At 29.1% G+C, this 23630-nt stretch overlaps 1 protein-coding gene across 5 annotated transcripts in view; it reads left to right on the top strand.

Moving 5' to 3' along the window:
- The window catches only part of LOC129960369 (lactadherin-like), a 137215-nt gene that overhangs the window by 79624 nt on the left and 33961 nt on the right, over positions 1–23630 (top strand). For 4 of the 5 annotated variants that reach the window (XM_056073787.1, XM_056073811.1, XM_056073802.1 and 1 more), the window contains exon 2: positions 17785–17858. In XM_056073787.1, the coding sequence (XP_055929762.1) occupies positions 17789–17858 (70 nt within the window). In that variant the 5' untranslated portion in view covers positions 17785–17788. Of the gene's footprint in view, positions 1–15336; positions 15424–17784; positions 17859–23630 lie in introns of those variants that run through there. The other variant, XM_056073794.1, reaches the window with a different exon arrangement.

The following is a 23630-nucleotide window of genomic DNA, read 5'->3' as shown; positions in this document are numbered from 1 at the left end:
CTTTCTGAAGAAAGATTCATTTCCCATTCATATATTAAAAACTGCCTTGATAAATGGGTTACATCTAGGGATTGCAATACCGGACCAAAAGTTCAATACCGGTATTAGAAATTTTAGGAAAAGAAAGAAAACACGGGTGTTTCTTTGTTTTATTTACCAGTTTTATTAGAGAATGTAAATATCACAAAAATAATTTGTAGCATATAAATTATAACTGTTTATAAAAAAATCACAAAAAAGTAAAGGAGCATCTTTATTTCAATCACAATAAAGTGTTGTTGTTTCTGATCCAAAGTGGTATAGCTGCACTATACCACCTCCATGAAACCAAAGATCCCTAAAAAGTCCAAAAACAATAGCGGATCCCTTAAAATCTCAAAAATCGTAAAATTTAAACATTTAAGAATATGATTGGCGGAGGTTTGATCTGCCTTGCACCAAGGACATTCAGCAACTATTACAAATTTTTGAAATGTGATCTTAAAAACATAATGCATCAATTGTACTCTCATTAAGCCTTGAATGTAATTTTAGGAAAACATTATCAGCTGTCGAAAACGCTCTTTCGGCATCTACGATAGTTGGTGGTACTGTTAGCAATGTGTGATATACTTTTTCCAAATATTTACTTCTAAATGCCTCATCTTCAAATAAATCGATTACTCGTCGGATGGTTTTGGATATAGCTGATTTCTGTATTGTATTTTGGTTTGTTGAATATTTTTTATTTATCGCCAATTCTAATTTTTGTTCAAGGAAAATTCCTTTTCACTATTGACGTTTGTGCCATGATAATCTCCGATAACTGTATCGAATTCTTCTGAATGTGGATAGGTTTGTGGGTAAAAAAATTTTATGAAAATTTACTATAAACTTGATCAGATTTGAATTGGTTAGTCTCTTTTCTTCTTTTTCATTTTTAAAATAATTATAATTATGTAAATACCGTAAGACATTTTCTATTTCGGTATGCCTTTCTTCTTTGCGATTTTTCAATGTAATATATAATTCTTCAGATAGTGATGTGTTCTGTTCTTTCAGTGACTGCAACATGAAATGTATTGTTGCATTAGCTGTTGATGAATTAGAATCTCTCCGACACAATGCCTCAACAGCCAGTTTTAATATTAAGTTTATATTAAGTTATAACAACGTGTTCTGGATATTAAGTCGAATTCACTATCTGAAAAATTAATTTGCTGGTTTAAGTCGATTATTGCTTTTTGGATTGGGTATCTTAGTTTCAAAAATCGTTCCATCATTAGGAGTAAACTGCTCTAACGTGTTTTGAATCTCCTCCTAAACATCTCCTTTCATCTTTCCTCTCACTCCTATTTTGTCAAAGTAAACGCAAAGTTGTGAGCAAAAGGTGGAGGCTTTAACAATCCATTGTCATTCAGCATTTTATCACTTCTCTTGATTGTACGATGCAACTTTGTATTCACTGTCTAATTAATTTCGCCCGTTAGGGAGACATAAATACAAAAACATATACTATTTTGCTATGTTGGCGATCCCTGAACTAATAGTGGAGACAGTAAATACCGAAAAACCGGTATTTAAACTTGCGAATACCGGTATTACAAAATTGTACAAATGGCTCAAAATACCGGTATCCCGGTATATCGGTATTGCAATCCCTAGTTACATCTAAACAATCAGACTCTTTTTTTTCTTTTTTTTTTCACTGCAGAATTCGTTCGTTGCCTGAAAGATGGATAAATGTCGAAGTTTTTTAGGGGGGGGGGATATTTTGAACTAATCAATCGGAGGAGGAAGAGCCATATTTATGTTCAAAATAGCTTTGCTATATAAAGTCTTATTTAAGTAGAACAGAAATTTTGAGTACAAAAATAAAAAAATCTCAAAATTCATTGTTTGCATGGACGTCTTATATTACTAGTGAAAAATGCATGACATAAATGAAATTATACTTCATAAAAAAAAACTTAGTAAACTTCGTAGAAACACAAACCATTAAATAATTAATCACCAATATTTTTTTTCTATTGTGAATCTAAAAAAATATATTTGTCCCTGATTTGTTAAAAAGCGATATCGTCCTCCTTCAAAATTCACTATGAATTGATAAAGTCCATATTTCCTGCTTACATTTCGATAATAATGGAAGTGTGATAAAATAATTATTCGAATCTATTTTCTCTAGTAGGAAAAGAATTTCTCAACTGAAAAAAGTTCCATTTGTTATCTGTCAAAAATATCTACCATAAAGCATAAAAAAAAATCTTGTATCGATTGAAGTCCACGATGAGTCCGCATCGCATTCGGTTCTGTGAAATTGGACGTGGCACTGCAATAAAAAGTAATAAATTTCGAACCTCCCTCGTTACAGGCGCCGATTTAGGAGATAAATAAGTGAAAAAGCAAACTAAAAATGGCTGCATTTGCTGCCATCAGAAGGAAAAAACGGCCTTTATGTCCCATTTTACTGCTTGCCAAAAAATATAGTATGTTCTAAGTTTCGCCCCAATATAGATCATCGGGTGTTTTGAATTTCAAGTAGTCAGAACTCACGTCCACAGGGAAAGATAAAATCTCCGAGAACGGCAAAAATGACAGCGATCTCAAAGTTATGAAAATTCTGGAATTACGCTGAATGTTTTGATTGAATACGAAAACCAAATTTGTACCTAGTTATTTAATTAATCTGAATTAATATGCCTAGAATGTGTACGAACAGATTTGAATAGTCAAGAAAATTCGTAAGCAAAAATGTCTAAAAAAGATTTTCAAACATATAATAACTACAACGTTTAAGGTACCACTTGAAGTGGACATGTTTACAAAAATGTCATACAATAGAATCTTTATTAAAGTTACAATAAACTATTAATTTTAGTCGTGCAATATAAGGTATAAGAATACTTTTAAATAAAATTTTATATCATTTTAATACCGTTGTATGCTTATAAAGTTAGAAATTTCAAATTTTAAGTAATTTTACAGCATTTGGCGATAATTATAGAATTTTTATTGAAGTATAATTATTGAAAGAACAGTCGTCAATACAACTTTTTTTCTGGAATTTTAATAAAACATGTAAAAATAAAATATAATTCTCCTCATTTGATATATTGCGATATTTTAAATCAATTTAATATAACAGACAAAAATCACTACATTAATTGCATTTGCCTTTCACTGAGTTTTGTATTTTAATAAATTTCTAAAAGAAGAGATTCTAATTTTATTTTTTTTAAAAATTTGCCAATTTTAATATTTGCTGAATTTTATTTTGGATTCAAATAAAATCACTGTGAATTGAATTTATACTCTTAGATAATTTTTCTTGAATGAACCTCAATATCTATACGTTCGATGTTATGACACTCGACTCTCAAACAGCTGTTAATTATCGAAGTTCGAAAACATTTCAAGTCGCATGATATAAAGACTCGTCTTTTCTTGTGGGGAAAAATGAATACATTAATACCTCGACTCACACGGACGGAAAGCCACACGGTTCCCACTTTTAACTGGCATGCCTCGAATATTATCTAGTCTAGAATGCAAAACAAAGGCAAGATTCGGAATTAAAAACATATAATATAAATAAACAGAAAACTAAAGCATTCATTTTTAAAATGGCCCGAAATCAATGTAAGGAACTAATCTATGCATGCTCATGTACTGGAAGTTAATAATTCTGCCACGTACACTTGAAGTTGATAACGATTTTGATAGAAATGATGGATTCACTTAACAAAGTCCTGACAATAGGTGAATTTATAGAAATGCTTGAGAAACTTACTGTAAAAACGGCACTTAAACCGAAATCTATTAAAAAGAGAAAGTAACAATTGTTGCAGGTTTCTCAAAAAGTTTACTAGCATAACATCTTTCAAAAGAGTAGCGAGAAAATTTTGGGAAAACCACTTCCACTGCTTCAGACTTATTGTCACTATTCTTTCTGATTTTTTTTCATACTTCAAATCTATAGAAAAAATAAACTTGACCGATAGTTCTCAATCTTGTAGTATAGTTATACATAATTTTTCTTGATTTTTTTAAATGGTTTAATTTACATTCAACGATTTCTGCCAAATTTTGGTCTGTTTCTAAAGGAATTTTAAGATATTAGTAACAAAATATTTTCGTGTTGTTTATATGTATTTATAGCAAGAATATCTTTCTAGAGAAAAATAAGTTTTTTATGCGTATCAGAAGATCTTCAAAATGCTTACATAAACAACTCGACAGTTACAAATAAACTTTTACTTTCTCATATGCGACGTATACAAAGAGAAAATGTTGTAATCGTAAAAAAAATTCACATTCGAGATTTTGACGATTTTTTATTTTTTTTTCTCTAAGTCTAAAAAAAAAACACATTTTTGAGGCCATGTCTGTCTGTCTGTGAACAAGATAATTCAAAAATACTTTATACTAGAAGAATAAATTTTAGTGTCAGGTCTTGATCCCAAATTTGCCGATTTACATCAAATTTTGGACGAAATGCATTAAAAAAAAGATTATCTTTCAGACTGTCTGAGGTGCCAAATTCTTGTGCCTATAAACCACAAACAAACTTCAGGCCGTCTGAGTATTGAACACTATATTAGAAGCACAAAAAAATTAAATATATGAACTTAGTTTCACATGCTTAGAATTTATGATGCAGACTCATATTAAATTTGGAACAAATCCGTTTTAAGAGATTTAAGGTTCATTGTCTGTCTGTATTTTTTCATGCATTTCGGAGCGGTAACTCAAAAGCGTAAATATTCAAATAAATGAAATTTTGTATGTAATCTTGTGACTACGATTATAATTCTATGTTAAATTTTGATTTCAATCAGTGGGGAGAAAGGTTTCCAAAATACATATTAGAGTTTCTGATACTTGTGCATTAATCGCATGCCAATGATTAAGCACCAAATATCGCTCGCTAAGTTCATTGATCAGATTTTCGTTAACTATTGATCGCCTGTAACATGCATTTTTTACATATAGCAGTTGCATTACTCTATCTTCTCTTTTGGATGATAGATGATGATGCCTGATTAGATGCGCATCCCACAATGCCTCGCGATTGTAATGAGAATGAGATGAGATGCTGTTCTGTTAAGATGTGCACACGTGAATGTCGTGTCTTTCGTGTTTGTGTTTGTTTTGTGTGAATTGTGATAATTAAAGAAATGTTCCCGAAAACATACGTCCTGTTGTTTCCTGTATGGATCATAATGATCTCCATTCCACCACATACATTGGCATTGGTTCTTTTACTATATTGTGAGGCGCAGAACTCTCGTATGTGAAAATAAAAATCTGAGCACTCTATGCATTCACGGCCTTGCAAAAGGTACACAATTTTATGCGGGAAGAGGGAGGGACAACACTTTTTTTTAGGGAATATGTGAGAAAATTTCGGGAGACCATTTCTGCTGGTTTAATATTTATATGTATTTAGATTTAAAAATGTCTTCTTAAGAGTTTGCATTGCAAGAAAATATATATATATATATGCCCAAATAAGTGGGAAACCAGACAAATATCTACTACCCTAACTTTGCCATAGGGAACAAGTTTACGAAAGTATATATTCTGTTTACTACTTTTCCATTAAGTTTAGTTTAATAATGTAAAGAAAAGTCGATCCTGGAATCTTATCTTCAAACCTATAGTCAGTTCTTTTTCGAAAGTGTATTTTTTTCCATTAATAATTTAGAATCAGATTAATTTTTTCCTAAACTTTTCAATTATTGTTATTATTATTGCTTTCAAAAGGGATAAAATTTACTGCTTTTAGATTATTACAATGCGAGATAGTTTCTTCTACTTCATTAATATTTTCTAAAATTATTATGGTTTCATGAGCTTAAAAAAATGATTGGTGCAATTCTGAGAGCCTTAATATTTTATTTAAGTTAAAATCCAGAAGAAGTCCCTCGTTCCCTTCTCAGTCTGAATGGCTTAAATCCAAAATTCATTATCAAATATCCTTGCCAGAGATAAAAAATCTTCGTCAATATTTAAAATATTATAATTTTGAAATGGGTAATATAACATCACTTCTCCAAAATTGCTTGAAAACTCTGGAATCATTTGTCTACAACAGGAACGCATTTCATAATTCTTTATTGCATACTTCCCTTTTCCCCAAATATCAAATAAAAGAAATTTTAGAAATACGTGAAAATATAGAGTTCACGAAAATTGGAATTCAAAAGAAATTAAAGAATTCTCAAAAACTCAAAAATTAGAATTCAAAAGAAATTAAAGAATTCTCAAAAACAGAATTCAAAAGAAATTATAAAATTCATGAAAATAGGATTCAAAAGAAATTATAGAATTTACGAAAAAAGAATATATACTATATAATATAATTAGTGAAAATAAATGCAATTTTTTACTTCCCTACTATGTCATTCAATTCCAAAACCAATGATTTACTTGTTAAACTGTACTAATCCACATATATAATGCTGTATAAAAATAAGTAAAATCCCCGTGATATTTATTTTTATTATTTTTATGTAAAATCTAGTTTTCAGAATTGGATAGAACTTTTATGTATTTTTATAGAATTTTAGATAGGCTTAATTCTGCGCTTGTTTTTTAGTATCAAAATATTAATTAAAATTATTTTTCATTTCCAGACTATCAACGTGTTTATAGCTGTATTTAATCTTTATGAAAGAAATGAAAGACAATATTAAATCCTACTTAGTTTAAATAATTTATTAGTAACAAATTTCTGGATCATTAAAATTTAAGAGAAAATTAGCATTAATATTAATTTTACGACATGTTTTGAAACAACTAAATATCTTAGTTTCGAAATTTGAAAAAAAAAATCAACTCTTCTTTTTATTTAATGAAGAATATTACCATTTTTCTGAAAAAAATAGATAATTTTTTATATGAAATATATGAATATAAATACAATAAATTCGTAATGACCCGCAGTTTTTAAGGAAAATGTTAGAAAGGTATTTTTATCATATGACGGGACAAAATAAAAACAGTTTGAAAAAAACAACAACAATTTTTACTTATGTACCAGAAAGATTTAAAAATTTTTAAATTACTTTTTGTTTTTAATCTTTAAATTAAAATTTATTTTTATAAATATCATGGTCTTTTTAAATTAATTTGTCTTAAACTCTCTATCACATTTATGGAATTAAATTTATTAAAATCAATCGACATATTAATAACTAGATTTTCAAAATATCAAAATAGTATACTGTCATCAAAATTCCAGCATATTAGATAGGGAGAAAAAAAATTGATTTTAAAGTTACATCTTAAGAATATGAACTTCATCTTCTATACAAATACGAAGTAAGTCATGCTAAATAAAAGCATTTTTACAGTATCAATGAGCTGTAAAAATTTAGGATTAAATAATAATTATATGATTTACAACATAAATATGTATAGAATATATTACATAAAATGTAAAAATATAAAATATTATCCCTTACTATATAAAAAAAATTGCTCAAAAACACTTAACTGCAGATTTGTGCTCTTTCTGCGTTATTTTACGAATTATTTAAGGAATTCGCTTATCCCACCATAATTACTATCCAATGGCGCGAATGATCGAACATTTACTTACATTGATTCTCCAGTGTTTTAATGGCATGATAAAAAGGTATTTCAGAGATACAAAAAGTGTGTTTTGATATTATTCATTTATTAACATCTCCTAACTTTTAATCGAGTGATATTTTCAATAATATTTCTTCATATTCTAGAACTATTTTGTTCTTTCGAAGCCTCTATCTTGCAGATCATTTTCTGATTTCCAAGAAACCTGAAATTTTTGTTGATGAACATCATTGTTTTTCTCTTAACACTATTTTTTCTATGATTTTTTTCTTCTATTTGAACAAAAAGGTATCTTTTCACATTTTTCAAAATGAAAATAACTGAGGAAAGAGTGGATATGCAATTAATAGATAAATCAAACAATGTATTTATTGATATATTAATGTGCAGTTTGCAAACATTATAGAGTTTATAGTCACTTTCAAAAAATTCGTCCAACTCATCTTCATTTTCAGATTGCGAAACTTCATCAGTTTCAAAGAATTCTTCACTTCTTTATTCCATAATAACCCAATTTCTCAAATTTTGGATACTTATAAAAGGAGAAATGAATTAGAATAAGTAAGCTAAAAAAGTAAAATAATTACCAGCATTCTCATGTAGTTTTTTCAATATATTATATTTGCAACGCAAATTTCACCAATTTTAAAAAAAAAAAAATTGCAAACTAATCGTTGGTATCCCTGGAACCCCCAGAATATAAATGGCATTTGTATTGAACTCGCTATGAAACAAATACAAGAATTAGAACTTGCAGTATATTATCATTTTTTGGATTAATTACTATATTGATCAATAAGAAAATACAATACTGCAAATAATAACTGAATTTGAGAATAATGGTAGCATCTTGTTTATCGAAATCAGGATTATCTAATTTATTTAGAATTGGAATGGTGTCTCTTATTTGCCATTTATATGTAACATTATTTAAAAGTAGCTAATGTCATAAAATCCTTAAGATGACAATGGATATCTCTATAGTAGAAACAGGAATGGCATGAACGTATTTCGAATTGGAATGGTTCATTTATATGTAATGTAATTTATATGCAAAATTATTTAAAAGCAGCTAATGTCGTCAAAATCCTTAAGACTACAATAGATACCTCTATGTTAGAAACAGGATTGTTTTTTAGTTCCAAAGGCGCTGAAAAAAAATGTCATCATCATTAATTAATTCAGCCATTATGGAACTTTGGAAAAATAATTAAACTTAAAACACAGATTTCATTTAAAAGGTGCCTTTCGATATTTTTGAAGGAAATAATGTTATAAAGAATGTTGCTATCACTAATTGATATAATAAAACTTAACTTGAAACTTGAAAAACTATATGATGCAACGTAATTCTGAAAATTAGGGCCTTATTATTCATTCCTAAAATTAACGAAAAATTTAAATTTGAAAAGTTTTGATGCATTTCTGAAAACTTGAGAAAAAATGCAAATCATGATCGTATACAATATCTTCTTTCAGATGATAGTATATGGTCGGAAACATAATATTCTTTTTACTACAGTAATAAACTTATTATAATATAAAAATTGAAAAAAGAAGCAAATGTGCTATTATTTTTTAATCCTTTTAGAATTATTCTTTGGCAATTATATATTGTACTGAAGATCTAAAAATTGTTAATATGAGAACTTAACTGAATATCAGATCAAATTTACGAATATTAAATGACAATAATGGTTACAGAAGCTTATTTACCAATTACAGGAGGGAAAGTTCTCTCTTCCATATAGATATAATATATTTTGGGGTCCGCAGTTTAGTGAGGAAAAAAAGGACGTTTTGGATACTTTACTCCAGTTTGATTAGAAATAAAATCTGCCACGGATCAAAACGTTTAAAGGCAGTATCACATATGAAATTTCATTTATTTAAGTTGCATGTTCGAGTTATTGTCTTCACATATAAAGGATATATAGGCCGTATTCGTTTTTCAAATTGACCTAAAATTTTATAATTCTTATTATGAAGTTATATTTAAATGCCATCTTTTTTGCTCTTTACATTTTTTTTTTTCAATTTCGTCATTACTTTTATGCACAGATAACCAGGCAAATAGATTTCTCTTAGAAAGCTTTTGTCCAAAATTCTACAATTGCAGTGTTTAAATCACTTACTATATTTCATTGATCTAGTTTGTTGCATTTTTGAGTCATTAATGCGAGACTAGTGGTTGCCCGATATTCGTGTCAGTGGGGCGTTCCCACATTCATGAATTTAGACACGTTTTTATATGACGATTATATCAACATTTAGATTCGTCTTTTTTAAATAGGTGTTACATTTAATTTATTCTCTTGTTATACATTTTTTATTTAACTTGATTTATTTCATCCTTGGAAAGGTGAATTTTCTTTCAGACGTGCAAGAGTACTGAAATTTTGTACAGTTGGAAGATGATCTTACTATATAGTGTTTTAATACTTTCAAAACTAAATTGTTAGTTAATAAAGAAATTTAATTGCATTTCAATTTCGTACGAGTGGCGCCATTTGGAAGGAAAATTATAAAAAGTTAATTTATTATTTTGTGCTGTTTATAATGAAATATAAATGAAGGAATAAGGAAACAGAATATTTTCGGTAAAAAAATTATCTTTTAATACTTTGGTAAAAACTTATTTTTAAAAATAGTTTATTCGGCTTTATTTGTCATTTTTTGGAGGGGAGAGGATTGAGGTAATTTCATGAAATGTTATTTGTTGAACTTAAGCTAGACGGCAAAAAAAAAAAAAAAAAAAAAACTAATGACAAGTGATACTTAGTACAAGGCCAGAGTCCCTGGTTTCGGAGAAACTTCAAACCAGGTGCCAAAGAAACACGTTTGCACGTGTCCTCAAAAATATTTGAATAATTTCTAATTTAACAATTGCAGTCATAATATTTTATGTTTACAAAGAATTCTGTGTGTAATTTTAGTCCCTGGGAGTCCCAGTTGGCTAAACCCATCCTTTCTATGTGATGAATTTCATGTTCTGGACTTTTAACTCAGATGCAAATGAATTATTAGGATATTTATTTCCACGCATAACATTAAATTCCCTTGTATGCCATTTGTTGTACTCATGTGTCGTCCCGTCATCTGATCATGGTTCAAAATTACGAGATCCATCCCAAAATAGCAGTAGTATTGCTTTCAAAACGGGACGTTTGAAACTGAACTGAAGCCAATTGTTGTTTTTCTTCTTATGAAATTTTTTGAGATTTTTTTGGGATTCGAGATCATAAATTTGAACTTTGATCAGATAACAAGAACGAGAGACTCCAAATTTCCAAACACATCAATTTAGGACCTTTGGATCCTGGCGAAATATTTTAGATGCTCGGTCCATGATAGATCTTTAATGGAATTGGATCTCTAATCCAAAATTTCTCTAAATCCGTGTTTCTAGTTACAACTCCAACGACATTCCTTTACGATTTAATTATATTTGACATCTTTCTATCCACTCAATAAGGTAGGATTTAACAATCTTTGCTTCGAAATCTTCATAATCTTTTAGTCATTTTTGTATTTTTATAAATGCTCTGAATTGTTAGGTTTTAAATATAGATTTTACCCATAAGTATGGGCGGATTAAACCCTCCAAAAACAACAGGATTCTTGAAGTTCACGTTTTTCCTGACTTAACTGCCAAAGCCAGTTCTCTTTTTATTGATTTTAATTTAATTTCTAAATAAACAGTTTTAAGAGACAAATTTTGATAAATCCTAAATTGCGTAACAATTTCAAGAGAATTGCTTTTTGTACATCCCGTACAAAATAATTCAAAATTAAAATGTATAGGAAATGATTAAAATAATAGTGGAACTTTTTACCACAATCTAAATTTAATTTAACTATGAGATCAGTTTTTTATTTTCTTAGTTATAAAGTAACATATTTCTTTTAAGAATTACAAAGAAACGTAATATTAAATATACAAGTGATAATCAATCAGGAATGATGTTAGAATAAAGATCTACAGCTTAAACGATACTTGAATTTGAAGAAGCTCTTATGGCCATTGCAAGTTCAGTAAAAGTATTAAATTAAATTTCTTTGAAAATATCGCAAAATTTTGAAACTTCCGGGCTTTGCAACGCTGCTGGGCTCTCCTAGGATGTTGCCTATTTTGCCTTTTTAAGAAAACGTCTCTGTCCATATGAGAGTAATTCGAGAAGCAAGTTGCGCTGTCGAATGTATGAAAATTGAGTCGACAGGGCAATATAATTTTCTTAAGGTACAATACGCATGTGTTCATTAGGTACTGTGGAATCAGAAAGCCGCATAGTGGTTAATTCATCTGATATATCAATTAAAATTAAGACATCTAATTATTAACAATCAACAAGCACCTAAATAGATTATATGGTCAAATATGAAACTAGTTAAATAATATTGCTTTTTGAATAAATCTTCTCGCTGTACGTTTTCATTATTTCTTCGCTGAAGTTACTCAAACCGCGGGATAGATGTGCCCAGGATATTTTGCTGCAGTTTCCCTGAGATGGCTTTGATTGTCCTTCTTATGGCTGAGATTTGTCCCAAGAAGGAAATCCTCCTTAAAATACATGAAATTATGAATTTGGTCATATTGCTATTCTAATGCATGGTCATTGCAAGTTGAGTGAAAGTACTAAATTAAATTACTTTGAAAATATCGCGAAATTTCGAAACTCTCGGGCTTTACAACTTTGTAGGGAACTTTGGATGCTGCCTATTTTGACAATTTACTAATGTGGCTCTGTCAATATGAGAATAATTCGAGAAGTAAGTTGCGTTTTCGAGTGTATGAAAATAGGGTGGACAGAGCAACAATATAACTAACTCTCTTATGGCTCAATAAGCATATTTTCATTAAGTGCTGTGGAATTAAAAAGCCATATTGCCGTTAATCTGTCTGATATTATCAATTAAAAAAGACATCTAAATTGAATACCCTGCCAAAATTGGCACCAGAAAAATAATACTTTTTCTAGTGTGAAAAATCTTTCTGCTGTGAGTTTTCATTATTTCATCGTTTGAGTTGCTATCCACTCAGACATCGGAACATACCGAGTTTCATGTCCTCTTGACTCACGATAATGTTCGCAGATAGATGTAGCAGGATATTTCACTGCAGTTTTCCTGAAATAGTTTTGATTGACCTACTTATGACTGAGATTTAAACCAAGAAGCAAACCCTCTTTAAAACACGTGGCATTATGACTTTGGTCATATTGCTGTTTCGATTTTATTACATACGCCATGGATTTTAGCAGAGTGGCTTCGTTTTTTTGAGACACATTTTTCTGAAAGAATTTCAAATCTTGTATAATATATTAGAAATCTCTCGATATGAATGGCAATTTTTTTGATAACAAATATATTATTGTATTTTTTTAAATAAATGTGTTTGCCATTGATTATCAAAAGTAACTTAAATTCCATACCCATCATGCTCTCGCATAAACTCACTGAGTTATAATCTACTCAGTGTTTAGATTATAACTCTCTAACAATCATTCGTCGAATCTGTGAACCAAAATATACTGGTGTCCCAAAAATAGCTGGATGGTCAATACTCTTAATGCTTTCATTAAAAATATCGTATCGACATTTATGACTGAACTATTCAAAACTAAGCGTAAGATTAAAATGTTAATATCATTTTGTCGACTGTGTAGATAAATATTAGCAATGGCAATTTCGTGACAAGGCACCATCATACTGGAAAGACAGTCGAAAAGAGAATGTTAATAAATAGTATGTATAATGTTCGAGATATAGATTTTCGATTAAGGTGATCGATTATAGAAATCGCCATTGAACATTATTTTATTTCGCGAAGCTATTCATTCATATTTCAAGAAATTTTGTATTTTATATTTGTTATTTGAATTAATATTTACTTATGAGTTTTTTTAAGACTGTTTCGCTTGCATTTGTTAGACAATTCGTTGGAGTATAGATAAATTCTCATTGCAAAACCATAAGACTAGCGCAAAACTTGATTCTACCTAAGATAAATAGCGAATATATGCTTGGTGCGTACTTAAAATTGATGTAGAGAATTCATTGATTAGTATAAAATAAGAATAAGTAATAAAGTGAAATTACAGTACCATGAAAGGCAATGTACAATTGGAAAAATATTACCGGGGCAATCATTTTAGATTTTTAATTTCAATAAGATGTCATCCCATTAAAAAGATCCATGCACTGCATTATAAAGGTTCATGTAAACAACGAACAGAACAGAAGTAAGGCTTTTGAAAGGACATTGCTTTAATTTCTGTCATAATTTGAAACCTAAAATTACAGAGTGGTTCACATCTTAATTACAAAAAATTATTGTTAAAAACTATTATCATTTTGCATATATTTGTTCCAATATATTGTAAAGACGTTTATAAAGTTTTTAATAAAACCACAACGTCAATGAATTTTAATGTGAGCACTTTTCGCTGCTTTAGAATGTCAAGGCGATGAACAAATCTCATCTCCAACATTTCAGATGTCACACTATATACGGCATCAGTGATCCTAACTTTGAATGTATCAGTTTTTTTCAACTGCATTGCAAGCTTTTGTTGTTCTTTGTGCAACCGCAAAATTGAATTGAATAGTAATAACCGATTTGAATTGATGAAATAAAAAAAATATATTGAACTTTTCCCTCGTTAACGCCGTTTGATACCAATCGAATGCGAAATCACTACTTCTGCATTAGTTGTGCTATCTGATGAATTAAAAAAATATATCTTTTTAAGAACACGATTATCCCTTGGTAAAAACTTTATAATATTCAATGCTTCTTTTGTACCCAAGGAAAGATTTTATGACCACCCTGTACTTTGTTGTTGATTATTAAGTTATATATAAGAAATTTAATTGAATTTCTCAATGAATCAATTGATCGTCAAAGGTAAATAACCGATAATAATTTTTATTTCATTTCAAATTAATAATCCCTCTGTAAAACATTCATTTTGAGGGCTCCAACTAGAATTGGAGCTGCCAGTGCCCAAAGCAACTAAAATTCGACCCATCTATAATGTCGAAGTGTAAAAATGACAACCACTTGTTACTGATCAGTTGAAATATTGATTCATAATGAAGTCAATCGGAATATATCAATAGGCGGATGTTCCCAACGACCTGAGGTCACGTTATATTCTAGGAAGCTCTTATTTTCTCACCTTTGCTCGAAAGTTGTCTTGAAAACTGACAGGAAGACTTAAAAAGAAGGCGCAACGCCTTAGTCGATGACACCGATGTCCATCTGATGTGCTTCGAGGCATGCAACGCATTAACTACGAGTTGAGTTCACCACCGATCTAAATCATTAATTAAAGCATCCTACGATAAAGGAAGCAGTCACGAATAACGGTTGCCCAATCTGGTCCGTCTTTTGCCCAGTAATGAAACACTTTTGAGAGGGGGGTTGTTGGAAACGCCCTTCAAGAATTCGAAGCGAAATCGGACTCACGACCTCTGCTTTTTCGAATCATTCCTTAAGGGTAGGGATGATTAACACGATCACCTGCTATCAATGAAGATCAATTGAAGCAAGAGGATTGGTGAAATAAAAATAAAGTTTTGATTCATTTTTCTTTACGGGCTTATCTTAACCTCCTTGGTGCCTTCGTTTCTGACTCCTCTTCCTGTTGGTTGATTACGAGTTTAACAACCAGTTTAGAAACTCGAATATTTCTTAATTTCAGTGAATATTTCTATGGTTAGAAAATGATATGCAGAGAAATTAAATCTTAACTATAATGTTGGTGAATATGGAAACATTGAAATTCGAAATTAATATGCAGTAGATTGCTAGTAATGATATACTAATTCTTGAATTGAGTAAGTACTTATTAGAATTTCTGTGTTCGCATTTCATATACAGTGTATTATATTTTGCAGAAAAATTAAGAATACAAGTGTATTTTAGTTAAAGACTAGCTAATATCCCTGGAATTACTCGAGAATGAAATAGTTTCATGTTTAATATTTTTAATGTAAAAATTACTTTTGTTTAAGGTTTAAACTATATAAAATCCTTTTATTGCCTGAAACGCTTCTTACGTAAAATGAAGATATCAATTGCATCAGATGACTTTTAAAAATCAGGGATAACTAATTTTCTCCATATCATTTAACCAAATCAATAATTGATTTCAAATTATTAATAGTCAGTTTTTAGACTTTCCATTTAATACCCTTCCAGAATTTTATTTATAAGTTTTCGCAAAAAATTCATTTGTATTCTTCTTCAAAAAGAAAAAAAATATCATTACATACCTAATATAAAAAAAATGAATTTTTGTTTGTTCGTATTTCATGCGCTGTCGTACCGTTCATCTGATTGCGAGAAAACTTGTCAACTTTTTGTTTTGAATATTGAAAATCCATGTTTTTCACATGGCCAATTGTATGTTGGGTGCTGAAGAGTAGGACAGTCACGAAATTAGTTTTTGCTGAAGACAGAAAAACAAAAAATATTGTCCACCTTAAAGTATACTTGAATATAAAGTAAAAAAATAGAATAAATATTATTTATACTTCTCCTTTATATGTCATTCAATTTCATTGAATGTATTCATTGTCGCCAAGAAAATAAAACCATTCTTTCTATCATTACTAATTAAACAAGACAATTATTTCATATTTCAAACGATATTTCCAAAATTATTTCTTCTGCGGCAGCGACTTGCCGGGTACCAACTAATATTGTATTAAAAAAATTTCTTAAATCGATAAAAAAAAAATGTTGCCAAAAATATTTTTAAAAAGAAAATTTAAATCTCAAAAATAAAATTAATATATACTTCCGAATTTCATTATAGACTAGCCAATGCAAAGAAAAATTGATAACCATTACTTCAAAATCGTCTGCATCTATTCAATTATTTATTAAATTTTGAAAAATCAGCAAAATTTGAAAAAAAAAATGCAACGAGAATAAAATTTTTATCATTAAAAGAATAAAATTTTGAATTTTCAGAGAATTAAAAAAAATTGTAAACTAATTTTCTAAGATGTTACAGTGCGATAAACGCAAAATGTCGGTCAATTTCTAATTATTTTAATGTTTAATTAATTTTTGCGTATTAAAAAGTTGACAATATTCTGTGTTTCATGTTAAATTCAATTCGACTCAGTTGTTTAGGCGGAGATGTAAAATAGCTAAGCATATACAGCCATATTGACTTTCATTTATATTAAGATTTAAAACCATGTTCTATATATATTCATGTAAATTAATTAATTGCAGAAACAATGGTGTTCAATTAAACTCACAATTATAAAAGTGGATATATTGTAATTAGCTGTCATAGATAGTCAGTCACATCTTTTTGATAAAAACTTTGATGCAATATTGGAATTTGCAGTGTTTTTCATATATGTATACTATTTTTAGAATTAAATAATCTTCAAAAACTCATAAGAAATGCCGCTAGCTTTAAATCACCACTTTCGTACAAACTGAATTGAATATTTGGAAATGCTATTTTGGGAACAAATGATTATTTCAGTCGTACAAAATGATTTTCTTATGTTTTAAAACCATTCGACTCATTTGGATTTAAGAATCGTATTTTTTTATTAAGGGATAGAATAGTATTTCATTAAAATTTCCAAGTGGGCGAATACCTTTAGGGGTCCACTGTAAATTATATAAAATTGATTTAAAATATCTCAGTGGTGTTATTTTTCTGCAAAAATTAAGAAGACTTCTTTTAAACTTTTTTACTCTTCCATTGTGGTTAGTATATATTTAAAACAAATAATAAAAAGAAAATTATGGAATATTTATCACTTATTGTAAAATACAAATAATATACTCGTAAATAAATTAAGTACGAACTCCTTAACAATGATGACCGAACTCCATTCGTGCATCGAATTATGCTATTTTAAAACTTATTATTTATAGCAAAGTCATTTGTAGAAGTTATTAGGTCTATGGATTCTTAGTTGATCAGTAGGGCAAAGTATTTCCAAAACAGTAGATGCCATCTTATTAAACAGCAGAAAAAATAACGCACTTAAGAGGTTAAAGAACTAGAACATAACTGTGGCAAGACATTTTAAATTAATTCCATTTATAAATAATTATATTGATAAATATTGTTTAATATTCTTAGCTACTATTCGCAATTTTTGAGTTCTTTCTATGTACTAAAATAATGTTTTTTTTTTGTTTTGTTTTTTTTCTTTCAGAAAAATGCTGGAAAAATTTCTCCTGGTCATTCTACTATGTTCTTCAAGTTCTTTATGCTTTGGATCAGTAACAGGTGAGTTTAAAAAAATTTGTAAATGAGCTCACACAGCAGGACTTAATTGAAAATTAATCAATATATATACTTGCAAGTGTACATACTTGCCAAAAAATATCTATTTACAAACGCATAGTAAATATTCAAAAGATAAAAAAAATGCATATTATAATGATAATATTAATTTCATTTTTATTTTTATATTCCTTTCCCAATTCATTCTATTTTAATAACAATTTTAAAAATAAAACTCAGATTTTTTTTATAAAAGCTAAAAATTAAAATATAATTACCAGAAAATAATTACATGCACATAAAAAAATACTTGCAAAAATTAATTACCATGAACTGTAAATTAAATTTTAGTAGCTAATTGGATATGTAGCCGATTTGTTATGAGCGAGGATAGAACCTAGGACCTTGTGGCTCGTGGCCGAGTAACAAGACCACAAGACAAAAGCAATTGCTCGTGTTTCGTAACTGTTATCTAGCTTATAAGCTTTTCACCACAGATACATCTAGCATCTTACATTTAAGGATCTTTATCAATCTTTTCGGCATAGATTGAAACTGTTTGGATGTCTGTCTCTTCACAAGAAATATTATTTCACTGTGTCTCCACTTAACATTGAGAATGATGAGTGGAGACTCACTCTTTGATAATGTCATCATTTATCAAAAAATATAGCACATAACTTATCTAAATCACATTTATCTAAGATGGTGAAAATTTACATTCATTCTTAAACTATTAAGATATTGTTAGTTACAAACGCTCCGTAATCATAACCAGTTAAGATTTTTGTTTAAAAATCTGTTGTATGGTGAAATTGTCATTAAACAAAACTGAAACTTAATTGCATACATGCTCATTTCCACGTCTGTATTTGAAATCAAAAAACAGTCTCTTATGGTTAAAAATATGGTTAGTATTTAGTTTTCATTTGATAAAAGCTAGTTATCAAATCGCAATTTTCATCATAATGCGAGCGAATTAATCCTTTAAAGGGCCATTTTTTCTAGTCATATTATGTTAAAATATTTTTAGGCTTGAAATTAGAATAAGAAAAGAGATTCATTTAGCTTATTAAATAAATTTAATTTGATTCATTAATTAATTTGGTTAACTAATAATAAAGTAACAAATCAAGACACATCATTTTGTATGAGATAAAGAACTAAAGCCTCTAAGTTTCTGTCTTTCTAAAAAAATTTGTCAGAACTTATGCCAACGTACATAATTTCATACAAATTTTGATAAATTTGGCGGGAAGCATACTTCCCACGGCCGTAGAAAGGGTTAAACGCAAAATAGGCTTACCATAAAAGAGCTAAATTCTAATCTCTTAAACCAACAAAGAAATTCTCAGAAATGAAAAAAAAAAATTCTATTCTATAGGACACTTCCCAAAATATTTAATAATGAATCAAATTTCCCCGTTCAGATTTACTTTCTAAATCATAATTTTAAGAATTAAGATTTATTTCTTTTCTTGTTATCATGAAATCATTGATTCATGAAATGACGTTCGCAACAATGGGATTGTTTTGATTTTAGGCCTATTTGGGAATTATAAAGAAAGAAAAGACAAAACTCTCAAAATATGTCGACGTCGTGACCAATAATTGACATATCTTTCCTACTAATCATCTAGTGTTCAAGAACAGGCTATTCATTTCCGTCTCTTTCTGATCTAATAGCTATTATTTCTGGGAATCTGGTGTCATAGATCAGCAATCAGCAGGTACAGGGGGTCAAAAGGCTCTTCGAAAGAAATAAATCGTTTGGGCAAATAATGACTCCGTTAATCTCACCTCCTCAGGAGATAACTTCCCACTTATCAGCTCCTGCTTCTACAGCTATGCAGTATGCAATCGTTTAGCGCGTACAAGGGAGGCGAGGAGTAATTGCTGATGTTATCGCCAGAATGCGATCACGATTTTTGTACAGAAATAAACTAAGCCACTTTCTTCTGGTAGTAATTTCCTATCAAAATTGGACAAAAACAGATAAATGATAATTGGACGCAGAGAACCAAATGTGGATGTACGCATTGTGAAATATACGGTAAGCGTTTCGTTTCAGGAATGGATAATCAAAAATATCGGTTAACAGAAGAAAAAAAAATAAGGAAGCAATTTTTATATAAAATGCCCTGTACCATGTTTTAAACTACATTTTTATTATATACAGTATTTCACGATAGTAAACAAAAAGAGACGCAGTATTATTGACTGAAACTTTTAGCATTTCATTGATACCGTTATGAGAACATTGGATTGCATGAATATTTTAGGCATAAAATACAAATAATACAAATGTTATTCCAATAATATTGACAGATTTGTGCTGTAACAACAGCTACTTATTTTGATTGCTTATCAAAGTAATTGCATTGCCTTATAAGTAATTTAAACGGAGAATGCAAATAGCAAATTATAAGTATCTAATTAATTCTTGGATGATAAAGAAACATTGAGGATTATTAAACTAATCTGTTTGAATTTAAATAAAAGTAAAAGCATCTGTATGCTTAAAAGTAATCTAAAAATACAAAAAAAAATTAAGTTCGTGATTGCTAGTTCTCCTTTGCATTTTAATGTGTTTTTTTTATTTTATATCACATTACCTTAAGAAAAACTTAAAATCTGCACTTAAGGTTCTTTGTTATTCTTGAATGCTGTTCAAAGTTCTTTAACTGCAATTAGTCCATCTTTATGAGTTATTTTTCTTTCACTGTTTCGTCAGTGACTATTCTTCAAACTTCTCCATGCCATTGCTTACAAGTAGGGATTGCAATACCGGGATACCGAATACCGGTATTCACAAGTTTAAATACCGATTTTTCGGTATTTACTAGAAATTTTTAAAATTGTCTCCACTATATGTTCAGGAATCGCGAACATAGCAAAATAGTATACGTTTTTGTTTTTATGTGTCCCTAATGGGCGAAATTAATTAGCTAATGAATGGCTTAATTAATTGCTTAAATCTAAAGTAGCGAAACATGGATTATCATTGAAAGAAAATATTGTATCCATAACGACTGATGGAGAAACAATTATGAAAAAAGTTGGAAAGCTGATTGGTGCAAATAAGCAGTTGTGCAATGTACATGAAATTCAATAAGGGCTAATAGATGTATTATACAAAAAAATAAAGAACAGAAGTATCCAAATACTGTGTATAAAGAAACTTCGGATTCCAACTTTGAAGAGACTAAGAATGATAGTGATATTGACAATGAAGATAATGACAATGTAATTGCTGAAGAAGATATTACTAATGAGAATGAAATATTAACCTATCAAGAATTGCTTCCTATAATTTTTAAAGTTCAAAAAATTGTTAAGATATTTAAACGTTCCCCAATAAAAAAGGATATATTACTAAAATATATACTAACTGAAAATAAAACAGAATATATGTTAATATTAGATTTTAAAACACTTTGGAACAGTTTACTCCTAATGATGGAACGATTTTTGAAACTGAGCAATCCAATCCAAAAAGCAATAATCGACTTAAACCTGAAAATTAATTTATCAGGTACTGAATTCGACTTAATATCCAGAACTATATCAGCTCTACTTCCAATAAAACTGACTATTGAGGCATTATTTTCGGAGAGATTCTAATTTATTAACAGCTGATGCAACAATAAATTTTATGTTGCAGTCACTGAAAGAACAGCACACATCACTATCTGAAGAATTATATATTACATAGAAAAATCGCACAGAAGAAAGGCATACCGAAATAGAAAATGTCTTTTGGTATTTACATAATTATAATGATTTTAAAAATGAAAAAGAAAAAGAAAATAACCAATTCAAATCTGATTAAGTTTAGAGTTAATTTTCTTAAAATTTTTTACCCACAAACCTATCCACATTTAAGAATTCGGTTCAATTATGGACAATTATGATGACACTAATATCGATAGTGAAAAGAAATTTTCTCTTGAACAAAAATTAGAATTAGCGATAAATAAAAAAAAAATTCAACGAACCAAAATACAATACAGAAATCAGCTATATCCAAAAATATCCGACGAGAAATCGATTTATTTGAAGATGAGGGATTTAGAGGTAAATATTTGGAAAAAGTATATCGCGCATTGCTAACATTACCACCAACTAGCGTAGAGGCCGAAAGAGCGTTTTCGACAGCTGGTCATTTTTACACAAAATTACTTTTCAGGCTTAATGATAGTACAATGGATGCATTATGTTTTTTAAGATCACATTTCAAAAATTTGTAATAGTAAAACAGACTGAATAATGATATTTATACTTTTTTTGTGATTTAAATAAATAAGATGTTCCTTTACTTTTTTGTAATTATATACTGTTATAATTTATAAGTTACAAATTATTTTTTGTGATATTTACACTCTCTAACAAAACTGGCAAAAAAACAAAGAAACACGTGCGTTTTCTTTCTTTTTCTAAAATTTCTAATACCGGTATTAAAACCGGTATCCCGGTATTAAGTTTAAAAAATACCGAATACCGATATTGAAATTTTGGTCCGGTATTGCAATCCCTACTTACAAGTCTAACTACATATGAATCATTTTTCTTTCACTGACTCGTCGGTTGATTACTCTTCAAGTGTGTCTATGACATTGCTTATGTGCTGTACATACGAGTCATTTTTTTCCTTTCATTGACTCGTTCTTTGACTGTTTTTTAAGCTTCTCCATGCCATTGCCAATCTATTACATCACTGATCACATCACTTTAATCTATACATGCATATCTTACAAAGAAACATCTTGGCATCCAGAAATTTGCTGCAGCTTCACGAAAATGATGACACCGTTTGCCTTCGAAAAAGCGAAACAGACATCTAACTAACACAAGACTCGTCTAAAGGTAGTTAAAATACAAAGTGCATCTTTCAATTTGTCATTAACCCTGAGAAGTAATCCGTTCAAAGCATTCGGATTCATGAGTGATTTCGTCGAGATAAAATTGCTTCCGCAAGACTACCAAACTGACAAGTTACCTCAATAAAAATATAATAAGCATATCCTACACTTTAACACCGCTAAGATGCTATATGATCGCCGGTTTAACAGCTGTTTTTAAAATGGAGGAAAATCCGATCATTAAAGTATTATAAAATGAGATACTTTACAAAAACCAAACATAGGTTAAGATACTTTTAAACAATTTTGAACTATTGAAACTTTTTACTAAGCTAATCTACCGCCCAGATTAATTCCTTGATTTTTCTTGATTATTTTTATATAGATTATCCCTATCTCATGATTGTTTATGCCTTTTTTTTTATTTGTCTTGTTTTAAACAGACGTTTTCATTTAAAACTAGACTGAAAACAAGACTAATATTTCTGTTGATTCCTCAGCAATTATGATTGATAAACATATTAATTGAATAAATGAAGAAGTTTTTCTTTAATTAGAACATTGTGTTTTACTTTAATTAAAACATTGTGTTTTCCATTAATTAAAGAATTAAAGGGTTTTTATTTTATTTGATGTATTTGAACAATTACAAAAAAAAAAAAAAAAAAAAAAAAAAAAAACGTTTGCAAGATTTAATGGCTGAAACTTGTACTTTGCCTTTAGAACAATCTATTCTTTGATTGACCTATATTTTAAAGCGTTAAATACATAAAAAAGATGGAAAAATTCATGTATTCTATTATTCTAAAAGATTGGATTAGATATATATGTAATGATATCTCTAAATGTAAATTAAATCCTGATTAATTTACTAATTTGTATCTTAATTTAACCCTATTAACTTAATTTTAAA

The sequence above is a fragment of the Argiope bruennichi genome, chromosome 2, assembly GCF_947563725.1.
Source record: "Argiope bruennichi chromosome 2, qqArgBrue1.1, whole genome shotgun sequence".
In the NCBI taxonomy this organism is placed as follows: domain Eukaryota; kingdom Metazoa; phylum Arthropoda; class Arachnida; order Araneae; family Araneidae; genus Argiope; species Argiope bruennichi.
This window is presented reverse-complemented; position numbering and strand designations above follow the sequence as displayed.